Source organism: Vombatus ursinus, unplaced genomic scaffold (assembly GCF_900497805.2).
Source record: "Vombatus ursinus unplaced genomic scaffold, bare-nosed wombat genome assembly UNPS02014768.1, whole genome shotgun sequence".
Lineage (NCBI taxonomy): Eukaryota > Metazoa > Chordata > Mammalia > Diprotodontia > Vombatidae > Vombatus > Vombatus ursinus.
In genome coordinates, this window is record NW_020954546.1 from 25,735,148 (window position 1) to 25,749,311 (window position 14,164).

Consider the following 14,164-nt stretch of genomic DNA (forward strand, 5'->3'; position numbering starts at 1 on the left):
TTATCAAGTGTCTATTGAACATTTCAAACTGTATTTCCTAGAGATGTCTCAGACTCAACATATCCACAACAGAACCCCAACACACTAATCTTCCAAACTTCTCTTTTTTTTGGTTTGTTTGTTTTGTTTTGGTTAGGCAATAGGGTTAAGTGACTTGCTCAGAGTCACACAGCTAGTAAGTGTTATACATTTGAGGCTGGATTTGAACTCAGGTCCTCCTGAATCCAGGGCTGGTGCTCTATCCACTGCGCCACCTAGCTGCCCCTAAACTTCTCTTTCTGTTAAAGGTACCTTATCCTCATATTTTCTCTCTCCCTCACCCCAGATAATTCTGCCCTTTCTACCTGCACAATATCTCTCCTACCTGCCTGCTTGCCACTCATATAGCTGCCCTCCCTCTCAAACTACTTTGTATTTATCTTCTTTATATTTTTTGTATGTACCATTACATTTGTCTCTGTTGCCTTCTCCATTAGAATGTAAACTCCTTGGAAGCAGGAATTGTTTCACGCGTTGTATTTACAGTGTGGGACAGGTAGGTGGTGCAGTGGTAGAGTGCCCAGCCTGGAGTCAGGAAGACTTGAGTTCAAATCCAGCTCAGACACTAGCTGTGTGACCCTGGGCAAATCACTGAACCCTGTTTGCCTCAGTTCCCTCATCTGTAAAATGAGCTGGAGAAGGAAATGGCAAACCATTCCAGTATCTTTGCCAAGAAAACCCCCAGTGGGGTCACAAAGAGTCAGACAGGACTGAAACAACTAAGTAACAAAATTTACAGCCCTGGCCCCTAGCCCGGCACTCAGAATGTAGTTTGCACTTAACAGTGTATCTCCACACAAGTATTACCTCAAAGTGAATATGTCTGAAACCTAACTTGTTATGTTGTTATTCAAGGCCTACTCCTTATTCTAATTTACTCTCTCTGTCAGTAGCACCAACACTCATTCAGTTGCTTTAAAACCCAGGTATTATATTCTCTCTCCTCTCATAGTCAGTTATCATCACCAATCTATGGATTCCACCTTCATAGCATCTCTTACGTCATTCCCTTCTATATTCCCACCACCACGACCCTGATATGAACCCTCCTTACTGCTCATCTGTACTAAGGCAGCAGACTTTCTGGCTTCCATTCTTTCTCCCTCCAAATTTATCATTCACATGATTTTCTGATCCATCTTTTATAGAGGGTATGTCCAGAAAGTGCCTAGTGAGACCATCCTGAAACCCTTTTATCTTTGCTTAATGAGGTGATAGAGTTCCCTTAGTAAAGTCTGAATTGCTTGGTTCTGGGTATGCCCCTTTCCTCTACATTAAGGATGACAGATTGAATCAAGGCTAATCATAAACCTGGGGCTCTGCCCGTGGACCTGGCCTTTAAAAGGAAGACCAGAGGGCCAAAGACAGAGAGTGAGGGCTGAGATGACCACAGAGAAGCTGGTCAGATAAATAAATGAATGAATGAAGATGTATTAAGTACTTACTATGTGCAAAACACTGTGAAAACCTTCTAGATTTTAAGAAGTTCACATTCTAATGGGGGAGACAACCCAGGGAAGGTTTCAGCTGGAAGTCAGAAGTGTTCCAGGGTCCTAATGATGGGGATGGTATCTGGACCCCAATAAGGAAAAACCCTGGACTTTTCCACCTGGTTGAATCTCTGGTGTTCACCTGAGGCTATAATCCTATCAACTAGCATTTCTTTGTGGCTACACCCAAACTCCCAGTTCTGTTCTGTTACCTCCCAATTACCCCTGGTCACTTCCCACCCTTGACCCTATCTAGACCCTATTCTCAATCTTCCAGTCACTCCCATCAAGATCCTTCCTAGATCCCTCCCATAGTCCTTCTGTATATAAGGTCCATCTTGTCTCCATTAAGGTGCTCAGATTCTTAAAATCTAGCCACTGCTCAGACTCTTAAGATCTGACCTGCTTGCATTAGCAATACAAATGCTTAGATTCCTTAAGAGTCTGCCCAATATGACAGATGTTCTAATAAACCTTGTCATTGGCTGAAAGAAGGCTTGGGTTGAATTCATTCGGGCAGGATCCGCGTGTTGTGATTTTGGGGTCCCAGCACCCCTAAACCTCAACACTTAGGGTTCAGTGACAAAGCAGGCAGTAATGCCTCTTCTTTAAAGTCATTTTTACCAATTAGATCCTATCAGCTTCTAATGCTGAACCATCTGATAGCCCAAGGACTTTGGTGGTAAGAATTGTCTTTTCTGGGCTGTCAGTAATTGTGGCTGCTACCCCCACAGTAGTACTTGCCAGCCTGTGTCTCTCTGGGGATTGATGCCTGGGCCTTCCCAGTGCCATGACTCCTCCAAGGAACCATGTGTATCTAGGAACTACATGAGCCCAGAAGAGGTGAGAACAACATGGCCCCAGAGATACCGGTGATGGAGCAGGGAGGAGTTGCTGGGACTAGGCAGCAACTTAAGGAACATCGTATTAGCAGCAATGGAATGAGGCCCATGGAGTGACAGATGAGTTTTTGGAGAATCAAGAGAAGTTTCTGTACCAACAATGAATGATGGAACAGCAAGGGACAGAGTCTTAGAAGGAATGTGGGAAAATAGGTACCTTAATGCACTGCCAGTGGAACTATGAGCTGGTCCAACCATTCTGACAAGCAATTGGGAACTACAGCCAGAAAGCTATTTAACTGGTCATTCTTTGACCCAATGATACCATTACAAGGTTTATATCCCAAAGAGATCAAAAAAGAGGAAAAGGACCCATATGCATAAAAAATATTTCTAGCAATTCCTTTTCTAGTGTCAAAGAATTAGAAATTAAAGGAGTGTCCATCAAATGGGAAATAGCTAAACAAGTTATGATATGAATGTGATAGAATACTATGGATGAAGGGGATAGTTTCGGAGAAACCTGGGAAGGCTCCTATGAACTGATGCAGAGTGAAGTGAGCAGAGCCAAGAGAACAATTGCAGCAATATTATAAAGGCAACTTTGAAAAACTTAAGAACTCTGATCAACACGACTGACCATAATTCCAGAGGACTCATGAAGAAACATGCTATCCACCACAGATTTCATGGATTCTGGCCATGCCACTCCTCTGCTCAAAATTCTTCAGTGATTCCTTACTATCTCTGGTACTGAGTTCAGTCTGGCTTTCAAGGCCCTCCACTATCTGACTCCACTCTATCTTTCCACTTTCAGGTCTATGCCCCAGTCATACTAGCATATTCGTGGTTCCTGTAGATTCTCCCACTCTTTCCTAACTCCATACTTTCGCTCCTTATGCCTAGAATACTCTTTCCTCTCCTGCCCAACTATCTGCTGCATCCTACCTAATCTTAAACCTGAAATCAATAACTACCCTTCCTATGAAATCTTCCCTGATCCTCAAAATTGATAATAACCTTGCCCTGCCTGGACCTCACAAAGCACTTGATTTGCATCTCACCTAGCATGCTTACCATATATTATTTTATATTACAGCTATTCATGTATATCCTATCTTTCTCTACTAGACTATAATCCCCCTCCCCTAAGCGACTGGATTCACATGAAGCAGGCCATTCTAGTTTTTAAAAGCTTAAATGCAAGTTATCCTTTCTATTGAGCTGAAATATGCCTCCTTATGATTCGAATTCTTTGGTTCAAATTTTTTCCTCTACAGACAAACAGTTCAGGGGGCCTGTTTATTATGTCATGCTATTAGTGGGGACTACGATTGCATTAGGGACAGGATTGTCCCCATCCTTGTCCCCCCCTCAATTATTCTGAACTAAGAGTCGACTCAGCAGGTAGAAGAAGAGTGTATGGACAGGGGCAACAAAAAATGACCCACTGGACACTAGGTGGTTTCCTCAGGCATGGGTGACCATGGGTGGTGTCAGAGAGAGGACTCAGACCCAGGTCTTCCTGACTGTGACGCCAGCACACTACTGCCTCTCATAAATATATGCACATATGCACGGAGATTTTACATTTAAAATTAGGGGCAGCTAGGTGGCACAGTGGATAGAGCACTGGCCCTGAAGTCAGGAGGACCTGAGTTCAAATCTGGCCTCAGACCAAACACTTGACACTTACTAGATGTGTGACCCTGGGCAAGTCACTTAACCTCAATTATCTGACCAAAAAGTAAAATGAAATGTATTTACATTATGCACATGTGTATATATATATGTATCCACATAGATTTTATATCTGTATAAAATGTCTGTACATTACCCACATACATAGGTTTTATGCCCCAATCACACTAAGACTTTTGATTCACCCTGTGTATGTGTAATACATTGTACATACATTATGATATCTGTCTAGAACATTATTATAAAGAATGTACAGTTTCTCCCTTAAAGTGCTACGTGCATGTGAACTCGTATTTTTGCTCCTTGCCATCTCCAATGTCGAATATCTTACTTGTGAATGTGTTGGGGCTGCTGAGGCCTGGCCAGAAGGTGGCTCACTGGAAGCAATGTGCAGCATTGCCCATATATGCACATAATACTACCAAGAACAATGCCACAGGCTTTCCCTCCACCTCCTGATATTTGGGTTACAGCCATGTTTAGCTAATGGTACGGTCTTGAGAGTCTCAGAGGATGAAGGACATACGGACACACAATCAGTAAGTATATCCTTTGGCTAAGAAATCAAATGGCTTCAGCTCAGAAGACCTCAGAGAGAAATGGTATGATGCTCAAGTCGGCTATCAAGAATTCCAGAAAGGTGATAAAGATGGGCTATGAAATCTTGGTGTCCAGAAAAAATAAAAGATAATGGACAAATGGAGAGCTATCTTATATGAAGTATTCATGGCGCAGTGGAAAGAGCATTGGGTCTGGGGTTAATGTCCCTGAATTCGAAGCAAAGATTGCCCACTTTATCCTGTCCCAAGTTGCTTAGTTCTTCTTCAGCCTTCCCAAAGCTCCAGGTAATTTGCATGACCCTGAAGCTACCAGCCAGTGGCATGATGAGAACTGAAAGAAATTTGGTTCAACTTAAATATCAAATGATATTGGGAGGATTCCTGTTGGTGGGGGAGGGAGAATCTTACTACAAAAGAAGTGAAAATAGGCTGACTAGCCTGAGGCCTAGGACAGTATCACAAAAGAGCACTACTAACACACCCTTCAAAGTAGGCCTTTAAGATGCTGGAGAGAATGCTTTGTAGACAAGTGGCCAACACCGGCAGATTGAGATCCAAGTAATTGCTGGATGTCATAGTAGAGGCTAAATAGGAGAGGTCCTCCAATTGGGCCAAACTGAGTCATTCAGACAATATCCTTCCTTCATGAAAAGTCATTTAGGAAGTGGCCCTCTTCATCCAATCTTGTGGGAATCGCTGGGAGATTATATTCCTTTATGTATGGGGAGAATATTCCCTTGTTATTTACTTTGCCATTCAACTGATTAAAAAGTTGTTTAATGGTTAATGGTTCCTGATTCACTGGTAGATAATAGACTGACTAGGTAGGACCTTGAGTTATATTTGCATAACTGTGATTATTCCAAAAAGCCCACACTGAACCCTGGAAACGACAGAACACTTTTAAGACATTCAAGGGGATGATTTGTTAGGATAAGTCAATCTCATTCAGTCGAACAAACAATCCAAATGACAACAGAGATGAAAAAAAAAATTCTGACTAGGTTTTTATCCATTCTCAGTAGTTTCTCTTCCTCAGGATGGTTATGATGTGGAAATTCTTTTCCAGGGAAGTCTGCTGTCTTTCATAAGGAAGAAGCTCGATGACTTGAAGGAATCAATTTAGTGTAACTGACATTAAACGAAACCAAAAAATGTTGCTTCATTACGCTAAATAATACACATAACCACTCTGTAAATAGTCAAGGCTTTATAAATATTAGCTATTATTGATATTTTGGTCCAGTGTGGTGGCTTGAAGAGCCTACAGATCCCAAGAAGCAATGGTCAGTGGGAAATCTCTGATTTTGGCAGGCCAACTCAATGTATTTTAGGAAACTTTGTCTCTGTGGGCTACCTTCCCTGCTAAAACAGAGCCTGATGGAATTTACTATTGTATTTACGGATTGCCTTGTACATTCCAGGTGTTCAAAAATGTGTATTTCTTTCAAAGAGTAAAAACAGGAGCTATACTTTCCTTCTCTAAGTGCTGATGGCCTACAATATGGTTCCCCCCCTGTTCGGGAGACTAAAGATCTATAACAACATGTGATTCTAAAAAAAGACCTGAGAAGAACAGGATGAGAAATGATTGCAATAGAAAGCCAAAGGGCACCCATGAAACATGTCTACCGGGTCAGACATGTGTATATGGACATATACATATACACACATATTTAAGTGGGTCTCTATTCTCTTGGGAATTTGCAGAGCACTGGCTCTGGAATTGGAGGATCTGAATTCCAATCTTACCTCTGATGCTTACTTCCTGTGTGACCTCTGACAAGTCATTTCACTTCCCTTAGTTTCTTAATCTGCAAAAGATGTCCTCTGAGGACCCTTCCCCTTCTAGACACAGAATCCTAGAATCCTGGTAGCTAGGGCATCCTCGACTCTTTAAGTAGAAGTCAGGAGATCTGAAGTCTAACTATAACCATAAACTTTAGAGTCTGAATCAACCAGCCCCAAAAGCACTAATATTATGAGGCTAAAAAACTTGGTCTCAGGTAAGCCCTTCAGCCTAGGTGTTTCAGGGGTACATTGGTGTCCAGGGAGGACTAGCACCTCTGATAAGAGGGCTTGCCGAACCCTTTTCAGGGCTGCTCATCCACCTTTGGTGTTGACCTTTACCCAGCTGTTACCTGTGGCTCCAAGAAGCTTGAGCATGAGCGGGGGCCACACCCTGGTAAAGCAGTCTTGGTAGATGGGTTAAACCAGATTGGGGGTAACTGAGAAGCCTCAAACCCATCAGTGAGTTAAGGGGATGGTTACCCCAAGCATATGAAGACCTTTCCCCGGGAATAGGTGGATAAGAGCAATTTGTTCCAATGGCCATGAAGATCGCTGAAGCAGGCCCTATCAAGAGCTTAGAGCTTGGCCAGACATTGAAGATGCCAAGGTCATCCACTGCATTCTGGGCAATTACCAGTCATCCTGACTTTTGTCTTGTCACTCAACTTTGATGAATCTGGAAGAGAGAGTGGTACAATTCTGCCTCACAAATCTAATTCACTCAAGTCAAGACATCACCCGTGATGTCATTGGTCCTCTTTGGAAACAAAGGATGAACAACAATTTGTGTTTCAGCTTCTTGTGGATGAGGACGCTGTCCTTTCTACCCCATAGAGCTATGGAGAGAGCCTATGAGAAGAGAAATGGAAGCTCCTTAAGCAATCTCTAAGACTGGCACACACACACAAAAGAAATTGAGGGCTTTATTGGAATGGTAATTGTAATGATGATAAGGAAGCACTTACATGTTAATCTAAGGGCCAGGAAGTACAGGTTAGTAGAGAGGCTCTTGTCAATATTGCTAATTCTGTGTAAAGCACCAAGAAAATGAGAAAGGTAGCCCTAGTTCCCTGAAACCCAGGCCAAACCACTTTATCTCTGGTTGATCTGAGGTTAACTTGACTGCTTTTTCGCCTGGAAGTGAAGGCCTCTAGATTACTTGGTGGTGCCTTAGTAAACAAGTTTCATATTTCTGGCAGGAGTAGGCAGCAGATGTTGTCTATCTCTGTGGGATCATCTGAATTTGTGCAAAAAGGAACATCGTAATGGATCTCCCGGAACAAGCTACAGAAAAACAGAGGGGAGGCAGTGTGGTGCAATGGAGAAAGCACAAGAGCTGGGATCAGAGGAACTGGGTAGTGAGCACTGTTACCTGCACTGTAGGTGTGAGCTTTAGCAAAGCATTCACCCCATGAGCCTCTATTTTCTTCTCTGTAAAAGGAGAGGTTTGGTCTAGGTGAACTTTCTTTGGTCCCTCCTGGTTCTGAGTCTACGCTCTTATGCTGGGATCATCAGAAATAAAACCGAACAGGCTGGCTACTTCTCAAGAGCCATGGTGGTGGTGGTGGTGGCTTGCTGCTCAATCAGACAATTGTCTCCATGCTGTATCTTCCTGGGTTTTCAGAGTGGAGATTTATTAAGTCTAAAAATATTTTTTCTTAAGACCTAGGGCGCAGTAGCTACTTCTGAAAGATGGTGACATGTAGATAAACACATGACCTGCATGGCTGCACCAGTACTATCCTTCAGTCGGGAGACTAGAGACTAGTTCTCTACCCACAGGTAGGAAATCGTAAATAAGAACTTTTGTACCATGTTGGGAAAAGCTCACCCACCTGGTGGCACCTAGATGGACGCTAATGGGATGGCCAGAATGAACTGGAGTTAAAGTTGCTATTTGTTCTGGTTAACTTGATTCCCATGCAAGAGGTTGTTTTGATGCAAACCATCCCTTGAAGGGATTGCTGACCCTGGAGACAAGTGGGGCCAGCAGCCATTTGCAAGCCACTGAAGTCCACCTGTAGTGGAATGGCCCCACCAGGCAGTGTGATTGGGTCCAATGGAGACTTTCTTGCTCCGTATCATTTTAGACTTGGACTTGGAGGGAGCCAAAGCCTGGGGGCACGAATCTGAAGTTCAGCATTCAAGATACCTGCTTTGGATTGAGAGCTCTATTCTTTCCCCAAATCACTTCAGGGACATTACCTCATTCTTCTTTTCTTTTTTTTCTTTTTTGCTTTTTGATGAGGCAATCAGGGTTAAGTGACTTGCCCAGGGTCACACAGTTAGTAAGTGTCAAGTGTCTGAGGCCACATTTGAACTCAGGTCCTCCTGACTCCAAGGCCAGTGCTCTATCCACTGCGCCATCTAGCTGCCCTATACTGCATTCATTTTCATAGCATTTTGATGAAGACCTTTGTGCAGATGGGGAAACTAAAATGCAGACTGATATAAAGTGACCTAGTCAAGGAAGTGTTAGCCATGTTAACTTTGTGTGGCCAGGTCACAGATAGAAAAGAGACAAAGGAGTTTTGACCCTGAAAATTAGCACTCAGACATAACATTTGCGCTGGACATCGCATCCTATTAGTATAACCATGTCTGTGTAGTTTGGTCTGATTTAAAATATGAAGTCCTTGAAGGAAAAGGAGGGTCCACAGACTAGTAGAACAAATGATGGGCTTAGAGACAGTGGCCCTGGGTCCAAATCCTCACTCAATCACTTAAACGCTGGGTGACTGTGGGTAATTACTTAATTTCTCTGTGCCTTTGTTGACCTCTCAGTAAAATGAAGGCATTGGGTTATTTGACATCTGAACATCTGATCCTCTATCTTTTTGGCCCAGACTTGAGATTTCATGGCTGTGAGAAGTTGCTGTGGGGAAACTCTCCCCTCCCAATGCAGATCTGTATTCTCTTTGCAGCTTATGTTCTTAGAGAGTCACCTGGGATCCAAAGAAACTAAATGATTGGTCTGTGGTCACACTGCCACTATGTATTAGAGGTAAGACTTGAATCCAGGCCTTCCCTACTGAAGGTTAATCTCTATTTATGAGGCTAGACTGATCACTTGCATTTTTTTTTGTAAGTCCATTTAGCACTTAAGAAAGTACTATGAGATTCAGACTGCTTAATGGTTATTATTTTCATTCAGTCATTCATTTTTTTTTCAACTTGGCCTTTGTATTGTAGGAGGCTTTGTAGACATCTTACTGTCAATTGCCAAAAATGGTGGGTCAGATGTCATTAACGTGGGTGCAGGTCCCAGTAATGTCAGAGAAGCATAAAGAGCAGCTCAGTTGGACAGAACTCTTGAATTCAGGAGCACATTAAGTGTGGTCATGATCAGTGCCCCTGGAATATACTGTTTGTTAGTTAAACCCCATAAAACACCATCACTTGAGTAAGCTCAATGGAGGCTGATTTAGGTTTTTATTCCTGACAAGATGATACTCCAAAGGCCAGATGCTTGAATTGAAACCTTTCACATCCAGAAAGCCACCTTATTCTGCTTGCTTAAAGACTAACCTGAGATCTCCTTATCTCCATCTGGTCACTCCAAAAGTCTTTTTGAAATTTGGGTCTCCAGGCAAAAATTCTGAAATCTAAAAGAAAAAAAAAAGAATTTTTTTTCCCTTTAATGAAATGAAACATTTGATGTTTCACACTGGAGATTCTATGATTTTATGAAGTTGGAATCACCACCAGAGGTAGGTCTGATTTCCACATAAATACATTTGGACAAGGCCTTTTTTTCTCTCTCCAGATTACAGTTTGTATAAAGGGAAAGTTAATTATTACAGCTATAAAACTGGACTCTGCATTGCCAACTCCTCTGATGTAACATGATTTCACAATGAAAAGAATGAGCTCTGAGATGCAAGATTATTATTCCCAGAACGTTAGAACCAAGAGGGACCCCCCAGATCATCATTTTACAGCTGAGGAAACAGAGGCCCTGAGAAAAGAAATTATGTGCCAACCACAAGAGGCATTTCTCATTAAACGTAGCGGTCTCTGCTGTGTCTTTTGTGACTGAATCATAGAGTATAAAATACAAGGCAAAGCATGTGTGAAAAATTATTTTAATTTTATAACTAAGAAATTTTAAGGTACATTTTTGGAATCACAGAACTTGTGTGCATTTTAAAGATTTCGTGAAATATTAGAACTATCATGACTAACACTAAAATAATAAGTACTTTTTCTTAGCAAAGCGCTTGTCCTTTTCTGTCCTAATTTTGCTGAGACCACTTATGAACTGCAATTCTTTTCAAGTTTAGGAATAGCACAAGAGGATTTGTCTAAGGCAGCAGACACCCACAGCAAGAGAGAGAAAAAGAGTGTTATACCTCATCCTTGGTCTCCAGGAAGGAGAAAAAGGTTTTGGGTTTTGTTTTTTTAAAAATGTTAAGCAGGAAATCTTAATTTCTCTTTTTAGTGTGCTATATTGCTTGCCAGATTTTAGAAACCACAAGGTAAATTAACATCTGAAAGCTATACTCATCTATTAATAACACTGTTTTTAAATATCAGAGAGGATCTCTGAATGAAATTTGGATTTTTTTTTTAACCTTAAATCAAGATAGGTGAATGCAGATCTAGGAAAAAGTTGGTGGCTTTGAGCTCACTGGGGTAGATGGAGTCACAGTATCTGAGATGCCTTTTAATAAAGCATACGGCTCCAACTTTAATAAAGAACCACAAAAGTCAAAATGATTGACAGTTCGGACAGAGGAGAGAGGTTATGGGAGGCTAGGGTATTGAAGGAATAAGCTTGGAGTTTCTCGAGTTAGGTCAATGCTGTTTTACTAACTTGTTGGAATATCAAATTCCACCCCCTTTCCTCACTTTTTTTTTCCTTCTCAAACAGCAGCAACCAGACATGACATCATTATCAGTTGAACATTCTCATTTATAGGCAGCTTCAGGGCAAAGTGTATTAAGTGGGGGGAATATATTAATCTTAATTATTTTGAGGAGCCAAGAATATAGACTTGTCATTATAAGAGATACTACTCTTCCCTCCAAGACAGTTTTCAGACAGGATAGATTTCAGATATACCTACTAATTAGTTATTAGTAAAGAAAGTGCCATCAATTTCCTGACCTCTTCATGTATGCTGATCCAGTACAGAAGTACATCACTGTTTAAATCACATATTTAATGAATTCACAAGGACTCTGATGAGCACCAGACCTAGAATCAGGGGGAACCGAGTTCAAATCTATGCTGCGACACTCACTAGCTATGTATGTGACCTTGGGTAAGTCATTTAACCTCTCTGTGCCTGAATTTCCTCATTTGTAAAATCAGGATAATAATAGCACCTATCTCTGGAGCAAGGTTGTTGTGAGGATAAAATGAGATATTTATCAAGCACTTCCGCTGACCTTAAAGTGCTCTACTCTTTCTTAGTTGCAACACATATTAGACAAAATGGGGAGGACTGATCCTCCTTCTAAGTGGATGGGCCTTCGAAATAAATCATTTGATGTTTTTGTTGTAATGGAACTTGACCTGCAAATGTCCTATGTATTACAAATGTCAAGTAAACCAGATTTGGAACTACTTCAGAAGAACCCAGGAAAAGTACAAGTCAGCTACTAAGTATGTTGGACTAACAAGTGGATGTTTTATCTTGGACACTGCATGTCGAAAAAGGCCAGATTCAAGAGCAGGGGAGAGCAGAATCTCTTTCCTCAAGTTCAGGTAGCTAATTGTAAGTGAGGTAACAGGCTTTGGAGGTTAGGGGAAGGGCAGCAGAAGGGAGTCCCAGGGCTTTCCCAAAGCCCCCGGGGAAGGGACATGAAAGCAGAAGGTCGAACTCCAGGAATTCTTGTGTCTCAGGTATGAGTCAAAGGAATGAACAACAGCAGTATCACAACCCCAAACTCTAAATCTGCTTCTCTTTCTCCATCAGTGGACGGGGAATGTGAGGTAATACTTTTTCAGGGGAAATGACTGATTCATGTGTCATCTTGTGTGGGGATGGCAGCTTTTCACATAGTAGTTTGTTTTTTTTTTTAATTATTTACACAACGTCCCCAAACCCTCGCTTTTGAGCAGACTTTTGGTTCCCCTCTGTTAATTTCAAAACGACCGGCCGGTAAACAGAAACTTGTTGCTTTCTGACCTGGGAGCAACTCTTAACTTAATCCTGAAAGAACTCATAAAAGGGAATTACAGTACTGACATCACATTTGCTTTTATAATCACATGTTGTTATGTAATAAACACGGGATTATTTTAATTGACACTATAGGACCCAGCACAATCCTCTTATTTAACCCTAATTTTTTTTTAAAGGGTGAGAAACCAAGCTCACAGAGATTGACTAAGGGGGCAGCGCGCAACTCTTTATTCCCCCTTATCAACCTCCAGCCCCCCCGCAGACTAGCCTCCCACGTACCCCCCGGTCGGACGCCTCCCCCGCCCCAGACCCCTCGGCCTCCCGGAGTGAGACTTTCCGCAAAGTTGACCGGGGTCTGCCCGCCGGCCTGCTGCCCGCCCCCTGCTTTCGTGGGGAGGGTCCCGCGCCCCCGGGGTGCGGGGCCGGGGCGCGGCACATGCCCCAAGGGCGAAGGAGCCCGGGACCCCCGGCAGCCCTCGGGCTCCGGGAACGCCGGCGTTTTAAAAACAACTGGCGGTGTGGCCTGCTGCGCTCGCCCCTCCACCGGCCCCACGCCCAGGGTCCCGGGGCGGCCAGGCCAGGCCGGGCGGGCGGCCCCAGAGCGGGCGGGCAGGCAGCCCCCCAGCCGCGGCGGCGGCCCGTGGAATCTGCCGCTCCTGACGCGAGCTAGCAGCAGGGCCAGGCGTGTGGAAAGTGCTGTTGGCGGACGGCGCCGAGCCCTGGGCCGAGCGATCGACCGCGGAGAGAGCCATAGTGCTGACGTTGGAGGCCCAGCCCTGTGAGGTTGCGCCGGGTAAGTGGCGCTCAGCCGGGGAGGGCCCGCCGAGAGGGCGGGGGAAGGGGAGGAGCGGGCCCGGGGGCGGGGCCTGACGCCCGGCCCGGCCCGCTGATTGCTGGAGGGCGGCTGCCAATCTCCGAGAATCCCCCAGTCAGCCGGTGCCCTGGCGAGAGCCACTCAGATGTACGGTGTGTGCCCGGAGAGCAGCCCGAGACGGTCTAGAGACGGTGCAGCAGCCCGCAGCCCCAGCCAGGGAGTCCCCGCCGCTTTCAATGGAGGAGAAGCCCGGCCAGCCCCAGCCTCAGCCCCCGCCGCCGCCGCAGTCCCAGCAGCCGCCCCAGCACAGCAGCAGCAGCCACAGCCTCCACCACCACCCGCACCACCACCACCCCCAGCAGCAGCCCCAGCAGCAGCAGCCGCCGGCCCAGGCAGCCCCGGTGCCGCCGCCGCACCACCACCACCACCACCATTATTACTACTACAACCACAACCACCACCACCACCACCAGCACCACCAGCAGCCGCACCAGTACCTGCAGCATGGGCCCGACGGCAGCAGCCCCAAGGCCCAGGCCAAGCCGCTGAGACATGAGCCCAAGCACGCCCTCCCGCCGCACCAGGAAGCGCCCAAGAAGAAAACAGGTCCGGGAGCGCGGGGGGTGCGGGGCCGGGCGGGGGCCCGGGGTCACGGGGCTCGGGGACACCCTCCCGCCCCGCTCCGCCCGCCCCTGCTTCCGCCCGGCGGCCGGCGTGACCTTCCCGGGCCCCCGCCCCGCCGGGCCCGCTGCCCTTCCACGCGGGGCGGGCGCTGCCGGGCCGGGCCGAGGCC

The 14,164-nt window shown here is 44.9% G+C and overlaps 1 protein-coding gene and 1 long non-coding RNA gene across 2 annotated transcripts in view; one reads left to right on the forward strand and one right to left on the reverse strand.

Moving 5' to 3' along the window:
* Positions 1 to 13,948, reverse strand: part of LOC114042784 — a 28,800-nt gene extending 14,852 nt beyond the window's left edge. The window contains exons 1-2 of the long non-coding RNA XR_003569026.1: positions 13,869 to 13,948; positions 9,952 to 10,028 (exon numbers count right to left, since the gene is read on the reverse strand). This is a non-coding gene — a long non-coding RNA (uncharacterized LOC114042784). The remainder of the gene's footprint in view (positions 1 to 9,951; positions 10,029 to 13,868) is intronic.
* The window catches only part of NUFIP2 (nuclear FMR1 interacting protein 2), a 27,020-nt gene continuing 26,400 nt past the window's right edge, over positions 13,545 to 14,164 (forward strand). Inside the window, exon 1 of the mRNA XM_027861497.1 lies at positions 13,545 to 13,977. Coding sequence (XP_027717298.1) covers positions 13,608 to 13,977 — 370 coding nt within the window. The 5' untranslated portion in view covers positions 13,545 to 13,607. The remainder of the gene's footprint in view (positions 13,978 to 14,164) is intronic.